The sequence below is a fragment of the Pelodiscus sinensis genome, chromosome 14, assembly GCF_049634645.1.
Source record: "Pelodiscus sinensis isolate JC-2024 chromosome 14, ASM4963464v1, whole genome shotgun sequence".
In the NCBI taxonomy this organism is placed as follows: Eukaryota; Metazoa; Chordata; order Testudines; family Trionychidae; genus Pelodiscus; species Pelodiscus sinensis.
The window spans coordinates 45,062,826-45,079,889 of record NC_134724.1 but is presented as its reverse complement, the minus strand read 5'-3'; the positions used below and the strand labels follow the sequence as shown (position 1 = coordinate 45,079,889).

Here is a 17,064-nt window from a genome sequence, read left to right as displayed (position 1 = left end):
ATGAATCCAATCCACCTCTGTTGTGGCTAGTTGGCTCCCAACAGAGGATGATATTTCGACACTACTGAATAGTGTATGCACCACTTTTCATACTTGTTTAAGTTTAAATTTACTTTTGTGTTAATGTTAAGAGAAAAATGTTACCGTGTACTAAATCAACATATTTAGGTTGCATTGGAATCAATTCAGATTATGACATAAAGCAAGAATCACTTACAGGTATCATTCTCTGAAGGAACTATTCTACTTAAATTACCACCACTTCTGTTTGTAATTTCAGTACACAACTAGTTTAGAATCCCTTGAGTGAGCTCAAGATACAAACCAACAGGCCATGAAGATATATACACAATTTTGGTCTCTCGTTCCTTTCCAAGTTACCCATTTCATTTAATAATTCAACTACAGTTTAATTTCACACATTATCTATGTCCTTTATTTTATACTTTTAAAATAGGGGGACTGTATGTTCGTGAATGAGATCTGTTCCCTTCCCCACCTTCTCCATTTAATTGTACTTTATTCTCCATTTTATGGAGAAGTTATCTTTCAGATATTAGTCATGAAAAAGGGAGCAGCGTTCACTATTTATACATGTTAAAACTCTAACTTATTAATCAATACAATATATGTATTATGGTTTACAAATTCATTTTTATACTTCTATGGCTAAATAATGAAGGGCAAATAAAATATATTCTACAGATGTTTCAATTGCCAATTTAAAATATGGTCTTACTGTATTAGTTTTACTATAATCTTGTAAAACTGAATTTCTACTCTTATCTTAGTCTATAATCATGTCATGTTTGAATTTGTCTGCTATATGCATCAAGGGTGGACAATACGTGGCCTGTTTGGCAGATGCAGTTTGACAGGGTTAGCCCCAGCCAATGCTTTATTTACCTGCACGTTTGCAAGTATAGCAGCTTGCAGCTCCCATTGGCCATGAATCACTGTTCCCAGCCAGTGGGTGCTGCAGGAAGCTCCCATTGGCTGGGAATGGCAATCTGCTGTCATTAGGAGCTGTAATACCGGTGGATGCATAGGGAAATTAAAAGTGCCTGTGGCCTGCCAGGGGCTAATCTTGGCAAACTGCCTTGGGCTTACTGCCACCCTGATAAACATAATCATTAATATTTGTAATATGAACCATATTAATGATTTTATGGTACTCAAGCCTCACTGAGACATTCCACATTTTCGTTGTTTTGCCTGTACTACCTTGACTAAGAGTCTTGGCGAATTATTTTTATTATGATGTAGTGGCCATTAAGAAGCTTCTGTATTTTTAGCTTTGTTCCTAATTGTTTCTTAGTACTATACATGAGCCACATACCATTTTCCTCCATAATTTTCTGCTAGAATAGCTATCATTCTCTCCACTGAGCCCAGAATAGCTCTATGAATGATCACTGGCCTTTTCTTATCATCACTATCCTTTCTGCAAAAGAAGAAGAAATATTAAGACATTTACCTTAATCAGTGCACATAAGCTTACTGTAATTTTTTCCAATCTTCTGCTTTGGTTTTATATAAAACGCAGAATAAATATTATCAAATTATTAATTGTTTTCACTCCAAATGTACTCTCTTTAATACATACTGATAATAATAAAATAAATTGGTAGTCAAAGCAGGTTGAAATAATCCTGCCTACATATAATGAGAAACGGGCACAATAAAATCCTGGTTTTGTAAATCACTTTGAATTTGGATTCAGATTCTAACTTTATGACTCAGGTCCACCTCAAGATACTTTCATATCTGATGTCTCTCTTTTCCCTCAATTTTTAATTCAAACGTCAATAAAAATATCTTCATTAGGATCTTCCCTGTTCCTACTGCTTATTTCCCATTTGAGACGTCATCCTTTGGTTATTGTGATAATTATCATGCTGTGAAAAACAAACAATTGGGATTTCAGATGACGGGAAGTTGCAAGAGCAGGTAAAATCCAAAACAAAAAAAATTTTGTTTTTGTTATTTCAAAAAACAAGGGGAGACAAATCATGACACAACCAAATACATGAAAATGGGAAACCAATGGAAGCACTCATCCAAGAGCATGAAAGTCACAAAATGTGCTTAACAAAAAAGTCGTCTCAAATTGGAAACTAAAAATGATATTTCTTTTCTCAAAAAAGTGTCCAATCCTGTACATGTACAATTTATGCACCTCCATCAAGGTGAAACTAGTTGATCTGACCTTTACTTTAAATAGTGACTGTGTCAAGAACCCAAACCTGCAAAATGCTGATAGTTTGATGTGTAACCTGTGATAAGAAGATGCATCCAACAATAGTGACTGATTAGTGTGTTAGTCCCATACAGCCGTTGAGGAAACTTTAAGGTCAGATACATGCAGTTCTCTTCAGGAAGAGCAGACCAGAAAGACAAATCATCATTCTTTCCCCCCACTCTTCAGTATCATTTACAAAGAAACAGAGCAGTTGAACAAACTACTAAAAGAGGGGAAAGCCTTAGCTCACGGCCAGTCCAAGTACTCATTTCCACAGCTGGGGATCTGTTGCCTCCCACTGCACCTATGCATTTAATGGTAGGTCAGCAGCTTGTCCAGAAGCCAGTAAATAATTAAAATGCTTCTTTAAAAACTCATTTTTAGTGGGAGCTACAAACAGTGAAAGTAAAGAACTCCACATCTGTTACAGTTGACAGTCTAACAATTCAACCACTTACCCAACATAATTAAGGTTAAATCTGATTGGTAGCTGGAAGTCAAGTTGGATAGTAGCACACTGATGATACCTGCCAATTGCATCTTTGATTTTAATATCAATCTGTAAAGAAAATGCTTCTGTTACTAGATACAGGTTTTTGGTTATTCTATTATGCACTAACCAAGCTGCATTCGAATTTTATTTTGAATTTTCACAGATTTACTAACCTTAGGACCATAAAATGCTCCATCTCCTGGATTCAACTTCCATGGTTCTCCAAAGTCATTCAAACTGTTCTGTAATTGCTAATTATAAAAATAAGCAAGATGAAGTTTAATGGTCATGGGTTTTTTTGTTTATTTATTTAACACAGTCCTACCAAGACCTCTCATGAAGGGGAAGATGAGGGAAAATAACTAAGTCATACTATGTAAGAAAATGGGTAGTACCAACTCAAACATCATAGCAATATAAAGAGTTTTGAACTAATGAACTAAACATAATTACTCTAAATCCTGACTTTTGTATCAAATATAGAGATCAACAACAAGAAATTTCTGGTAGAAAATCTGTTCAAGCTATAGGTAACTATATCAATCAGGAGATTTGTTTTGTCAGTGCTTCATTTCTCGCAGCAAACACACCTATCAAGTACAGATTTTAGAGCTCTATCCTAAAAAAACCCTACTTCATTTAAGTAATCTCACTGATTCACCATGACTGAAGGTTTGCAAGACTAGACATTAGATAGTTGTATGTATCAGAGGCATAGATTCTAATGCCAGAAGGGACAGGCCACTGTGATCATCTCATCTGACCTCCTGTATAATACAGGCCACAAAACTTCCTTAAAATAATACTAGGAGAATGTATTTCAAAATTGGCTGTGCAGAATCCACCATGACCCTTAATTATATTGTTCCTATAGCTAATTACACTCATTATAAAAAATATGCTGTATTTCCAGCCTGAATTTGTATAGCTCAGGGATGGGCAACAGGCTTCCAGCAAGCCAACTCCAGCCCACCAAGTCACCAGACCCAGCCTGCAGTCGCTTCACCAGGATCCTTAGAGAGCAGTCCATGCTTTCAACAGCTAGCTGCTCTCTGGTCTGGACAGCTGGGGACAGAGAAGGGAGGCCTCACATGCTGCCTCTGCCCCCAGCAAAATCTCTCAGCTCTCATTGGCCAGTTTCTGGCCAATAGGATTTGAGATATTTTGCTGGGGGCAGGAACAGCATGTGAAGCCTCCCTCCCCTCCCCCCATGCCTGCAGCAGACCCATGTGGAGCAACCAGCTGACTGAGACTTCAGCAGAGGCAGAGAGTCTGCTTCAGGTTCCTGAAGGGCTGCTGGCTTTGAGCAGCCAAGCTAAGTGCCTCCTAGCCACAGCCTGCCTCTGGCACCCCACCTGCTCTTTCCCCCACAATTACCTGTCTCAGGTCACCACCCAAACCCTCTTTCCCCCCTTCTCTCTTCTCCCAGGTCACAACTTCCTCCCAGACCCTGCACCCCCTCCTACACTCCTTCCCCAGGCCAGAATCCTCCCCTGCAAACTTATCCCATCCTGGACTCTGCACCTCAAGCCTCTGCCCCAGATCACAACCCCCTCCTTCACCTAAACTCCTTCTCAGACCACACACCTGCTCCTGCACCCTATTCCCCTACCCCATGCGCCTTTCTGCACTCAGGCTCTGACCCAGACCCCTGAAGTGCAGCCCTTAACCACTTACCAAAAGCTTGGAGTATCCCCCCCATAAAAAATATAAATATATCAATCAATCACTGCCCGCCCTCGGTATAGCTTCAACTACCAGCTATTGGATCATGTTAGACCTTTCTCCACTAGACTGAAGAACATGATACTAAATGTGTTTACCATGTAGATACTTGCAGATTATAACCAAGGCATTATTTGAGCTCCTCTTTAGTATAAACAGATTGTGCTCTTAAATCTAAGGCAGGTTTCTAATCCTTTAAATGTTCTTGTGGCTCTTCTCTAAACGCTCTAATTTTTCATTATCTTTCTTGAATTGTGGGTACCAAGAAAGAGGCAAAACAGTCTCTCCATTTCTATTCTAGATTCCTTTGTTTATGCATCCCAGGAGGACTTGAACTCCCAGCATGATGCTATGGCCAGAAGAGCTAAAGTTTAGCTGATTATCCACCATGTCCTCCAAATCTTTTTCAGAGTCACCGCTTCCAGAGAAGAGTCCCCTGTTCTGTATGTATGGCCTACATTCTTTGTCCTGAGATCTAGGCATTTACATTTAGCCATATTAAAATGCATTAAGTTTCTTCAAATTAAAGTATTAAATACCTTTCCGTGTTACCTTTTCTGCGTGGTCCCAAATCTGTACTTCTCCTAGGAAATTTTCAGGTCTTGTAGAAAGGTGCAGTTGAAAGGTAAAACCAAAGACTTCATAAACTGACTTCAAAAAATTTAGACAGCCCTTCATTTCTTCCTCAATCTGAAATTTAAGCAACACAGATCCATTTACAGAACTTCAAAAAATGCTGCCACGGATCACTGGTTGTTTGTCTTCAATCAGGCTTGCTTCATGGTTTCCTAAATCAGAAGGATATTTCATAGAGGTTTGGGATTATGAGACCTGGTTCTACACTGCCACACAGTGCCTTAATTTACTCTGCATTGAAGTCTTTGGATGACTGATGGAATAAGATACTACTCAGTATAGTTAAGTGGAAAACATCATCCAGATAAACCACTTATTTCATTTTTTTGCCGGTTATTTGATCTTTTGGGACTTTATTGTTATTGCTTAAATATCCTTGTGGTGAGACAAAAGCGTAATATCCTGTATAGATTTTTTTTCCTGTTGATACACAGCTGCAGGTAGCCATACTTAGTAACATCTCAAAAATACACACCGTTCTCCTTTACAAATAAGCAACATTTGTGTCATAATAGAAAAACTTAATAAAACATCAGGACATTAGCCTGTTGGCAATTTCAGACATTGACATCATGAACAATGGGATACTGATGCAAGCAATTATATAGTCATCTAAAGACTTACTGAATCCCATATGAATTAGAAGGAAGCAACTTAACAACAGGGAAGAAATAAAAGAAACAAATGTTGCACTTAAGCTACAGAATAACCTGTCAGGACAAAATAAAGGCAGAAAAGTTCTTTACCTGTTCCATTGTGCAAAAGATGTGTGCATCATCCTGTTGGAAACGCCTGACTCGAGTCAAACCACTCAAAGTTCCTGAGAGTTCGTTTCTGTGAAGAACCCCAAAGTCGGCAAATCTAATAGGCATTTCCCTCCATGACCGAGGGCGATGAGCAAACATCAAGCTAGAAGAGACAAAGTATACCCTGGATTTTGTAGTTTCCAATCCAATTCATCTGATGAAGTGCTTTTACCCACAATGCTCATGACCTAATACATGTTAATCTCTAAGGCGCCACAGGATTGCTCGCTGTTTTTAAAGCTACAGACTAACATAGCTACCTCTCTGTGACTTTTATATGCAGGTAGTAAAACTTATACCCAACATTCTTTTGAATTAAATCAGCTTAGGCCAGTCCAGAATATTAGGTTACATAATACTTTTCAAGAATACACCACTAATTACGAATCTCCAAACCACCGTTCAACAGATGGTGAAAAGGAGTCTACAGACAAAGTCCCAGTGAGAGCCAAAGTTAGAACTCAGGGATTTCCAGCACCCCGTCTTACTCTCTCTAGCCATGAAGTCATCCCATCCCTATCCAAGGTATATTTTAAACCCAAGAGAGTTGCAAATTATAACATTCCTCCCCCCCCACCAAAAAACAAACAAACAAACAAAACCCGCATGTATTTCATGAATGGCCCAATTTTTTTTGGCCATTATGTATCCAAAAAGCTAAGCTTCTTACTTCAGTCTTCAGAAAGGAAATACAAGAAATAGACTGACTACATTGATAGAAGTAATAGTACACTGAAACCTGTCTCAAGCACCAAAAACCTATTGTTCAGTAGAATTTGGGATCCTACGAACACATCTATGCCAACTGACAGAGAGCTCGCTGTTCTAACCAGCAACTCCTATCAGGCCTGACAAACTCACTAAACCGATCACACTGCTTTCATAGTATTTATCTAGAAAAAATGGCATGTGAAATCTTAATTCAATGACCACTGTGATCCTGGCATTAACGTAACTGTGAAATGTCCATACTGACACGAAGTAAGGAGCTGTGAACATATACACATTGAAAAATATGTTTTCATCTTCGGATCAAAGCAGAGTTGACAAATACGTTTTGTCCAACAAAGAATATGGAAGGACCAGCCTGCCTCAAATCACATGTAAATTAAGTACTATATGCCAATGCAACAGAAGCTCCATTTGTCTATCAAGTGAAGTGAGAATGTGACAGCAATATAGAGTCAACATACCACGCAACAACTTATAGGGGGTCATCCTGACTCTGTCGGGGCAAAAGATGTATGTTGGGGGACATAAGGCGGCAAAGGGACATCCCAATATCTTTCAGTAAGGAAGATGAAAGAACAGAATTTTTTTCATTAAGGAAAGATGGATTCCTGCCATTTGGTTGTGAATGCTAGGAGATTGTTTTAGACAAGCAATTACTGTAGATGAACAACTACTTTAGACAAAGTTTAGGTCAATCCCTTAACAGGTTTAAACAAAAGACAGAACTATGTAGCACTTTAAAGACTAACTATCTTGTTAGTATTTAAAGTGCTACATAGCTCTGTCTTTTGTTTCAGCTAGACCAGACTAACACGGCTGCATCTCTATCACTATTTAACAGGTTTAGGAAGCGTGTTACGCTTGTTTTCGTACATAATCATTTCTATTTCCACTAGTATCCTTACTATATCTTAATAAGTTATTTTCATATACATATATCTCAATGCTGTGATATTATAAAGGAGTCAGTCTTGAGTTGATTCAAACAAGCTAGTGTCTATTCATTTAGGGAGATCAAACCTGGTAGCAAGTAATGATGAAATTTCTCACAACCCTGTTTACCCTTAAGGAGTGTGACTGAGGGACTTTCCAACATGTATGGAGCCAAACTGTACTCAAATTCTCTAAAGATACAATAGGACAGGCACTGAGGACAGCTGATGCCCTCATAAAAGGCTGTCTTACTGTATAGGAAAACCTATAAAATACTTCAGTATATTAATTTCTCTGAACTTCAAATCACTGCCCTTCTGAGTAGGAAAAAAGGTAAGAAGTTTTTAATGAAGCTAAAAATACAAACCAATGTCCTGGACAGTTCATGGGCTTAAGGGCAAATGTTTCCTTCTCCACATCAAATGAGAACATGTTTTCATTGTAGTGCTGCCAATGACCTGATGCTTCCCAGAGTTTACTGTTGTAGATGTTAGGGGATACTACTTCAGTAAAATTACGCCTGTGATATTCCTCCTAGAAAAATAAATTCAAAAGGTGATGCAACCAAAAACAAAAACCCCTCTAAAAAATCCACAGCGTTTTTTACATAGAGTAAAGGCCTGATCCTGTAATCCTTACTTATAACAACTCTTTCCTGAAGTTTAGTCTCTACTCTCACACCCCTGTGCAAGAAAGTTGAAACACAGTACAGCATAAGGGTTAAATGACTAGGATCAAGTTATAAATGTGTTGTGATTTAACAATTAATCACCTGCTTACTTTTGAAAAAAAGTTAAGACCAAATTCTTCCTGCAGTTACCCACTTCATCCACACTAAAGTTTCAATATCTGAACAAAAATATATACACAGGCACACTTGTTTTGGTGAGGAAGCCTTAATGCAATAATTGTATTAATAAGAATCAAAGACTAAATCGACACTTAAAACATTGAAGCGCTGCTTTAATATGCAAGTATGGCCATGGCACGAGCACTTGGACAGAGCTCTCCCAGTGCAGTATGTCAACCACCTAAACAAGGAGAGTAGCGCCCAGTGCTGGAAATCCATTTACACTGGTGCTCTTTAGCGCTGTAACTTGCTGCACACATGGGAATAGAAAGGGGGGAGGTATCACACTCCTGAATGAAAAAGTTTCAGTGCAGTAAAGTGGCAGTGTAGACATGGTCACAAATGTAGGGTAGGAAGAATTCTGAAGAATGTATCATTTAAGCTATGGACAGTGGAAAAAAATATATCTTCAAAAGAAAAACATTTAATCATGTTCATTTGAAATTCTAAAGACATGCCTACTTACTCGTATAAAATCCATTAGTGTATTATAAAGAAAGGCACCTCTGGGGAGGAAAAAACAGCTTCCTGGACTCAGATCATGGAAGAAGAAAAGTTCTTGCTCCTGTATAAGTAAAGATAGAATTCAGTAAGCTCTTTAAATTTTGTCCGTAAATTTTTTTCCAGTTCAATCAAAATTTTTAATTGACTGTGTTCAGACTCTAGTATCTTTCATTATTGGTAGCAAAGAATGTATCAACAATAACTACAGAAGAGAACAAGATTAAGAAGGCTGAGAAAACAATTCTAGTTTTCAGAAGGCATGTGACACTAGAGACCCATCTCCAAAGGTATAACTGACGAATCTCACATGTCCTCAAATTTCAGACTCTTTAAAATACAAACAAACAAAACAGTCTCATCAGTGGGTATGACATTCCTATTCACTCATGCAGGATAAGAGTCACCTGGCAGGTACAAACCACTCACTGATAAGATAATTTAAGATTCTGAGCCAGGAGATACTTAGTCAAAAACTTCTTAGCATATGGGCATCAGAACAGGGATTTCATACATTTTTCTTAGGATATATTGTAGAACCTCTCTTAGTAACCTATCACACTAGTTCATCCATTTTGAACTGGGAAAGAAACAATGTATATTAACTATATATTTGAGAGAATCTGTCCATCCATGCATCCATCCATCTGTTCAAGCACTTATCCTGAACAGTAAGAGCTAGGACCACCAAATTTAGTATAAGTTGAAACTCTCTAGTTTGGCACACTCTGCTCCAGGAACATCTGTGCTTTGGCATAATTTTAGTTAGCTGCATGTCCATTTATCATGGGGGTGGCCAAGTTTCATGCCATCCCATAAAATTTGTTTTCAGCCACCTGTCCTGGCTTTCAAGCGTCGTGTGCTGTTACTTAGCACTGATTTACCCCTAAATGTCTTCTAAGAGCCCAAAAAGTAGTGGAAGTGTTGGTAATGCTACTAGAAAAATTGACCTCCCATTGTTTGGCAAATTCCCTAGTTTGGCAACAGTCAGTATCATAGAATACTACAAGTGGAAGGGATCTCGAGAGCTCATCAGTTCCAGTCCCCTGCCCCCTGGTGCAGGACCAAGCACCATCTAGATCATCCCTGATAGAGGTCTATCCAATCTGCTTTTAAATATCTCCAGCAATGGAGATTCCACAACCTCCTTAGGCAATTTATTCCAGTGTTTAACAACCTTGACAGTTAGGAAGTTTTTTCCTAATGTCCAACCTAAACCTCCCTTGCTGCAATTAAAGCCCATTGCTTCTTGTCCTATCATCAGAGACCACCAAGGAGAACAATTTTTCTCCCTCCTCCTTGTGACATCCTTTTAGTTACTTGAAAACTGCTCTCTGTCTTCTCTTTTCTAAATAAACCCAATTCTTTCAGACTTCCCTCCTAGTTCATATTTTTAGACCTTTAATCATTTCTGTTACTCTTCTCTGGACCTTCTCCAATGTTTCCACATCTTTCTTGAAATGTGGTGCCCAGAACTCAACACAATACTCCCACTAAGGCCTAATCAATGCAGAGTAGAGTGGAAGAATGATTTCTCACGTCTTGCTCACAACACTCCCTGTTAATGCATCCCAAAATCATGTTTGCCCTTTTTCTAGGAAGGAGTACTGCAGAAAGCAGTCTGTGGGTCATAGTGGACCACAAGCTAAATATGAGTCAACAATCATGTTTGCTTTTTGTTACAATAGTGTCACACTGTTGACTCATTTTATTTAGCTTGTGGTCCACTATGACCCACAGACTGCTGTCTGCAGTACTCCTTCCTAGACAGTCACTTCCCATTCTGTATGTGTGAAACTGATTGTTCCTTCTTAAGTGGAATACTTTGCATTTGTCCTTATTTAACTTCATCTTATTTACCTCGGACCATTTCTCCAGTTTGTCCAGATTGTTTTAAATTATGATTAGGGATGCTAGATAATATGTAACTGAATAGTCGTGTAACCACATAAAATATTAAACGGTTACATGACTATTTGATAGTCCCTGGGGTGTGTGTCCAGCAGCCAGTGTGCTCCGATCCCACTCCTGGGAATACCCCCTGCTATGCCATGCTGCTGTCTCTCCATCAGAGGCAGCAATGAGACATGGCAGGCAGGAGCTGGTCCACAAGGAGAACCAGTTTAAAAACCAGCTCCCCTCATGGGCCCGATACCTGCAGCCCTCTGCTGCTGCCTCTGATACAGAGGCAGGTGTGTGGGGTGGCAGCAGTCCCTGTCTGTGGTGGGGTCTAAACACCCCATGGACAAAGGCAACTCTGTGGGATGTAAAGTACCTTCTGTCCAGGAGAGCTCAGACCTCCTCATGGACAGAAGATGCTTCAAGTCATGCTCTCCTGCCCTTGCCCCACCCCCACACTGCTGCCTCCAACAGACAGGGCAGGCAGATCCACGGGAGCGGATACGCACGGCTGTCACCTGCCCCCTCTCACTCTGTGCTGCTACCTATTAGATGCAGTAGTATGGGGGAAGGGGAGGATCTGGTGCTCGTGGGGAACCTGCCTAAAGCCACATCCTCATGTGCACTGGCTCCTGCTCCCCCTATTGCTGTCTCTGATACAGAGCAGCAAGTGTGTGTGTGGGGGGAGGGGGAGTTTAGTGTGTGTGTATAATCAATGGGATTAACCAATTAGCCTAGGCTTATTTATTCGACTATATGCTAACATCCCTAATTATGACCCTATCTTCCAAAAGACTTGCAACTCCTCCCAGCTTGGTATCATCTGCAAACTTAGTAAGCGTACTCTTTTATGCCAAAATCTAAATAATTGAAGATATTGAACAGAATTGGTCCTGAAACAGACCCCTGAAAAACTCCACTTATTATGCCCTTCCAGCATGACTGTGAACCACTAATAACTCCTCTCTGAGAATGGTTATCCAGCTTTATGTACCCACCCATCTAGGTTGTATTTCCCTAGTTTATGATAAGGTCATGAGGGACTATATCAAATGCTTTGCTCAAGTATTGGAATACCACATCCACCACTTCTCCCTTATCCACAAGGCTTGTTACCCTATCAAAGGAAGCTATCAGATACATTTGACAGGATTTGTTCTTTACAAATTGATGCTGGCTGTTACCTATCCCCTTATTAAAGTCCCGATTGTTTGCAGATATGTTCCTTAATTATTTGCTCGATTATCTTCCGTGGCACATAAGTTAACTGACTGGTCTGTAGTTTCTTGGTTTGTTCTTATTTTCCTTTTTACAGATGGGCACTTGGACCTATTCCAGTCTTCTGGAATCTCTCCCAGCTCCATTTTTCAAAGATGATAGCTAAAGGCTCAGATACCTCCTGTGTCAGCTCCTTGAGTATTCTGGGATACATTTCATCAGGGCTGGGTGACGAAGACATCTAACCTAAGTAATTAACTTGTTCTTTTATTTTTTACTTCTATACCTATCCCATTTCCGCTAGCATTCACTATGGTAGGCATCCATTTACCATATAACATTTTGATAAAAACCAAAACAAAGAAGTCATTAAGCACCTCTGTCATTTCCAAGTTTACTGTTATTGTTTTCCCCCTCTTCACTGAGCAATGGGCCCATCTTGTCCTTGGTATCTCTCTTGCTTTTAATGTTTTTGTAGAATGTTTTCTTGTTACTATTTATGTTTCTAGATAGATTGAGCTTATTTTTGTGCCTTTGCCTTTCTAATCTTGCCCCAACATACTTGCATTATTTGCTTATATTCGTCCTTCGTAATTTGACCTAGTCTCCAATTTTTATATGGCTCCTTTTTTATTTTTAGATTGTGTAAGATTTTGTGGTTAAGCTAAGGTGGTCTCTTGCCATACCTTCTATCTTTCCTATGCAGTGGAATATTTTACTTTTGGGCCTCCTAAATAATGTCCCTTTGAAAAACTGCTAACTCTCTTCTGTTTTTCTTCTTAGTCTTGCTTCCCATGGGACCTTACCTACCAGCTCTCTGAATTTACTAAAGTCTGCCTTTCTGAAATTCATTGCCTTTATTTTGCTTTTCTTCCTTCTACCATTCTTTAGAATCACGAACACTACAATTTCATGATCACTTTCACCCAAGTTGCCTTCCACTTTCACATTTTCAACCAGTTTCTCCCTATTTGTTTAAATCAAATCTAGAACAGCTTCCCCCAGTAGCTTTCTTGACCTTCTGAAATTAAAAACAAAACACCACCCACACACAAAACCACATCTCCAATGTAGTCCAAGAACTTGTTGGATAATCTGTGCCATGTAGTGTTAGTTTCCCAATATGTGTCTGGATTGTTGAATTCCCCCATCACCACCAAATCCTGTGCTTTGGATGCTTTTGTAAGTTTTTTTAAAAAACCTCATTCACCTCTTCTGCCTGGGTAGGTGTCTGTAGTAGATCCCTAGCATGAAATCACGCTTAATGTTTACCCCTTTTATCCTAACCCAGAGGCTCTCAACAAGTCTGCCTGTCTCCTGCATCTCCAGTACAAGTATATACATTTTTAACATACAAGGCAACACCTCCTCTTTTTTCACTGCCTATTCTTCCTGAGCAAGCAGTACCCTTCTATACCAATATTCCAATTGTGTGTATTACCCCTCCAAGACTCTGTGATACCAGCTGTCACAGTTTTATTTGTTTACTACCATGTCAAGTTCTTCCTGCTTATTTCCCATAGATTGCTATATACAAATGCAAGTAGTAAGACACTGATCTGATTTTGTCTCCCAGTTCTGCCTTGTCCCTCCTTTATCTCTGCTATTTTAGCCCACGATCCCTCCCCTTTCTGACTCATCTCCTAGGTCTTTGTGTTTTTCCACTTACCTGTGGGCTTTGGTCACCTGCCTATCGAATCTAGTTTAAAGCCCTCCTCACTAGGCTAGCCAGTCTGTAACTAAATACTCTCTTGCCCTTCCTTGATAAATGAACCCAACCCTGCTTAGCAGTCCTTGTTCTTGGAACAGTATCCCATGGTGAAGGAAGCCAAAACCCTCCTGGTGACACCATCTTCGCAGCCAGGCATTCACCTTCAGGATGCACCTGTCTCTGCCTGGGCCCCTACCCTTGACTGGAAGGACTGAAGAGAATACCACCTGCACTCCAAGAGCCCTGTAATCACTTGTGATCTGCTCAAGGTCACACCTTGCAGTATCATTTGTGCCCACATGGATGAGTAACATGGGGTAGTAGTCAGAGGGCCGGATAATCCTTGACAATCCCTCTAATGTCTCGGATATAGGCCCCCAGCAGGCAAAATACCTCCCAAGATGTCATGTCAGGGAAACAGATGCGTGCCTCCATTCTCCTCAGAAGAGAGTCTCCCACTACCACTACCCTATGTTACCTCCTTGCAGTGGTGGCTGCAGACCTCCCAGCCTTGGGGGTACATGGCTTCCCCTCTTCTGCCTTAGGGGTGATTTCTTATCTCCTGTATCCAGGGCAGCGTAACAGTTCTCCAGAACCATGTTGGGAGGGTTGAGAGCAGGGGTTGAGTACGGCCTGCTGCCAGAAATATCTAGCTGCTAGTGTCCCCCTGCTGACCCATATCCTCTTCCATCAGTGGTCAGGTCCAAAGGGTGCTGAATTAGAGAAGTTAACCAGAATATAGCTTCCTCTGCTCATAATTTAAACCAAGGAAAGCATTTGGTTGTGCCAGGAAAATGTCACGTGCTTGTAATGGGATTGCTTCTCAGAAAGCCACACAGAAGACAGAATCTCCAGACCAGTGAAATGAGCTGGGGACACGCCACATGCCATTGGGGGAGGGTGTAGGAGGCTGAAGCTCCCCCTCCCTTGCTCCCCCAGATTCCTACAGGGGCACTGCTGGCTGTTCCCCTTCGTCAGGGAGCATGGGGAAAGTGCAAAGTTTGCTGCATTCCTCACACTGGCTGGGGCATGCTGGGGGTCAGACAAACCTGGACCTGCCCCAGCTGGGGAGGGGACCTGCATCCCTCCCCAGCTGTCCCTGTTGGAGCTGTACTGGCCATGGAGAGGAACTTCTCACTCGGCACCAAACTGCTGTGGTGGGGTAGTCCTCTCTCCCCAAGGCAATCTGCATACTGAACCCCAGCCCCATCCCAGAGCCATGATTTAAATGCAAAACAAAAATTGAGAGGAGGACCCAAGCAGCAGGGATCTTATTTTGTGAAGTAGGGAGCCATCTGCTGGCAAAAGTTTTCAACCTATCTACTGTATTTTTTTTGTTCTACTCTGTGAAATTGTTTGAGTTAGTAACCTGAGCAATACCTGGTAAATCTTCAAGACCGTACGTAATTATTTTCATTTTAAGACATCATTACTTCTCTTATCAGCCCTCCAGTTCTGATGCTTGCTTGCTTTCTCGTCAGTTTTAATCCCATGTTGATTCAGAGTCCTGCTCTCTGAATCTCCCAAACAACAGATTGATCTCCTAATATCTAGACTATAAATCAGAAAATAGAGTATGAAGCAACTACTTGATGACTTAGGTGCACATATGTACTACAAATAAATTGAACTCATTAATATATTATACTGAAACTTGTTTACAGGTACCGAGTCTCCATTAGTCCTATTCAGGTTTCTATATGCTTCTCCAAACTTACTCTTACCTCGCTTGTTTGTACTCAACCTTACCTAAATCCTAGACTGTAAACTCAAGATTGAGACCTGACTAGCTATATGGGGAACCTAGTACACTAATGAGAATTGTAAACATATTCAACTTGACCTGTGTTTGATCACATTTCATATTAGGATTCCATTTACATGTTTTTAAAGGGGTCAATAAAATGTAAGTCTGTTGCAGGCATGGTCCTATGTGTGTTAGAGATAGTTTTAAGCACATCAGTATGCTTTGTTATAACTGTATGAGCCACATATTGACTTCTTGGATTCTAACAATAAAGCAACAAATTACAACATTTGGATCACTTATAAACCCTTTAACAGGAGGTGTGATCTTTTGTTCAATATGCAAAGATTTATCTGATGTTGCTTGGGTCTTTAATTTTTGTTTTTCTTCATTTAAATCATTGCTTTGGGGTGAGTTGGGGACAAGGCATTCAGCATGCAGGCTGCCCTGGGGAGAGAGGACTACCCCAGCAGACTTTGGCCATGTGAGAAGCACTTCTCTATAGCCGCTGCAGCTCCAGGCGAGATGTGTGCATCCCTCTACTGGGACAGGTCCAGGCTCATCTGCCCTTTGTGCTCCCTGGTCAGAGTAAGGAATGCAGCATACGGTGTACTTTCCCCCGGTTTCCTGGCAAACAGCCTGCAACATCCAAGTATTAATCGGGGAGGAGACTCCTGGGTGGGGTGAGAGGCTCGGGAAGTGCCTTTCATCTGCCTGGTGATTCTGTCTTCTCAATGGTTTTATGAGCAGCAATTCTATTCTGGGCACATCCTACTTTCCTGGCACAACCAAACTCTTATCTTGGTTCAGTTAGGATTAGAAGGAGCTGCATACTGAGTGCAGTCATCCTAGCTCTTGCCATTTAGGAGGAGTTCTTGAACAGACAAACTCTCTCATCTGTTAGATAGTCTCGCTACAAGGCAACCATCATTCCACATGTGAGGAGGATTTGAAAAAAGGAAAGAACATTTTAGGTTGGTCCGAGTGAGAATAAGTAAGAGTAACAGGATTAAATTAAGCAAAGGAACATTGAGGATAAATACCAGGAAACAAAACAATAAAAGCCATCAGATCACAAAAAACAGTTTGAAGGGAAGGGATGGAAGAAAAAAAAAAGTTACTGTTGGTCCATCCTTCTGTTCCATATGGGTTGTCAAAGTGGTCTGACTAGTCATTTCTAATACCTGGTTTTTATTATATCATCTGCAATGGCAAAGTCAGACTTAAGCTTTGTGGATGGGTCAACCCAACTGTAGACAACATTTGGCAGTAGCTAATAGTGCTCAACTTTCAGAGGGTCTTCTTGGGGGGAAAATATATTTTGGATCATCATTACCAGGACAATACCTTTTAACAGTAACAAAAATATCAACTGTATCTACCTTTCCAATTTTCCTATGATCCCGATTTCTGGCTTCTTCTTGAAATTTTTCCCATTCCTTCATCATTTTGTTATCCGGGAAGGATATTCCATAGATTCTCTGTAATGTTTCCATGTCAGCCTTTCCCTCCCAATATGTAGAAGAATTCTAATGTTAAAAAAAACAAAAAAACACCCCAAACATTTTTAA

General features: G+C 40.4%; 1 protein-coding gene across 1 annotated transcript in view; it reads right to left on the bottom strand.

Annotated features, from left to right (window-relative positions):
* The window catches only part of TARS3 (threonyl-tRNA synthetase 3), a 34,905-nt gene that overhangs the window by 2,708 nt on the left and 15,133 nt on the right, over window positions 1-17,064 (bottom strand). The window contains exons 9-16 of the mRNA XM_075897731.1: window positions 16,876-17,022; window positions 8,884-8,982; window positions 7,935-8,101; window positions 5,843-6,005; window positions 5,013-5,150; window positions 2,909-2,986; window positions 2,701-2,801; window positions 1,340-1,444 (exon numbers count right to left, since the gene is read on the bottom strand). Coding sequence (XP_075753846.1) covers window positions 1,340-1,444; window positions 2,701-2,801; window positions 2,909-2,986; window positions 5,013-5,150; window positions 5,843-6,005; window positions 7,935-8,101; window positions 8,884-8,982; window positions 16,876-17,022 — 998 coding nt within the window. The remainder of the gene's footprint in view (window positions 1-1,339; window positions 1,445-2,700; window positions 2,802-2,908; window positions 2,987-5,012; window positions 5,151-5,842; window positions 6,006-7,934; window positions 8,102-8,883; window positions 8,983-16,875; window positions 17,023-17,064) is intronic.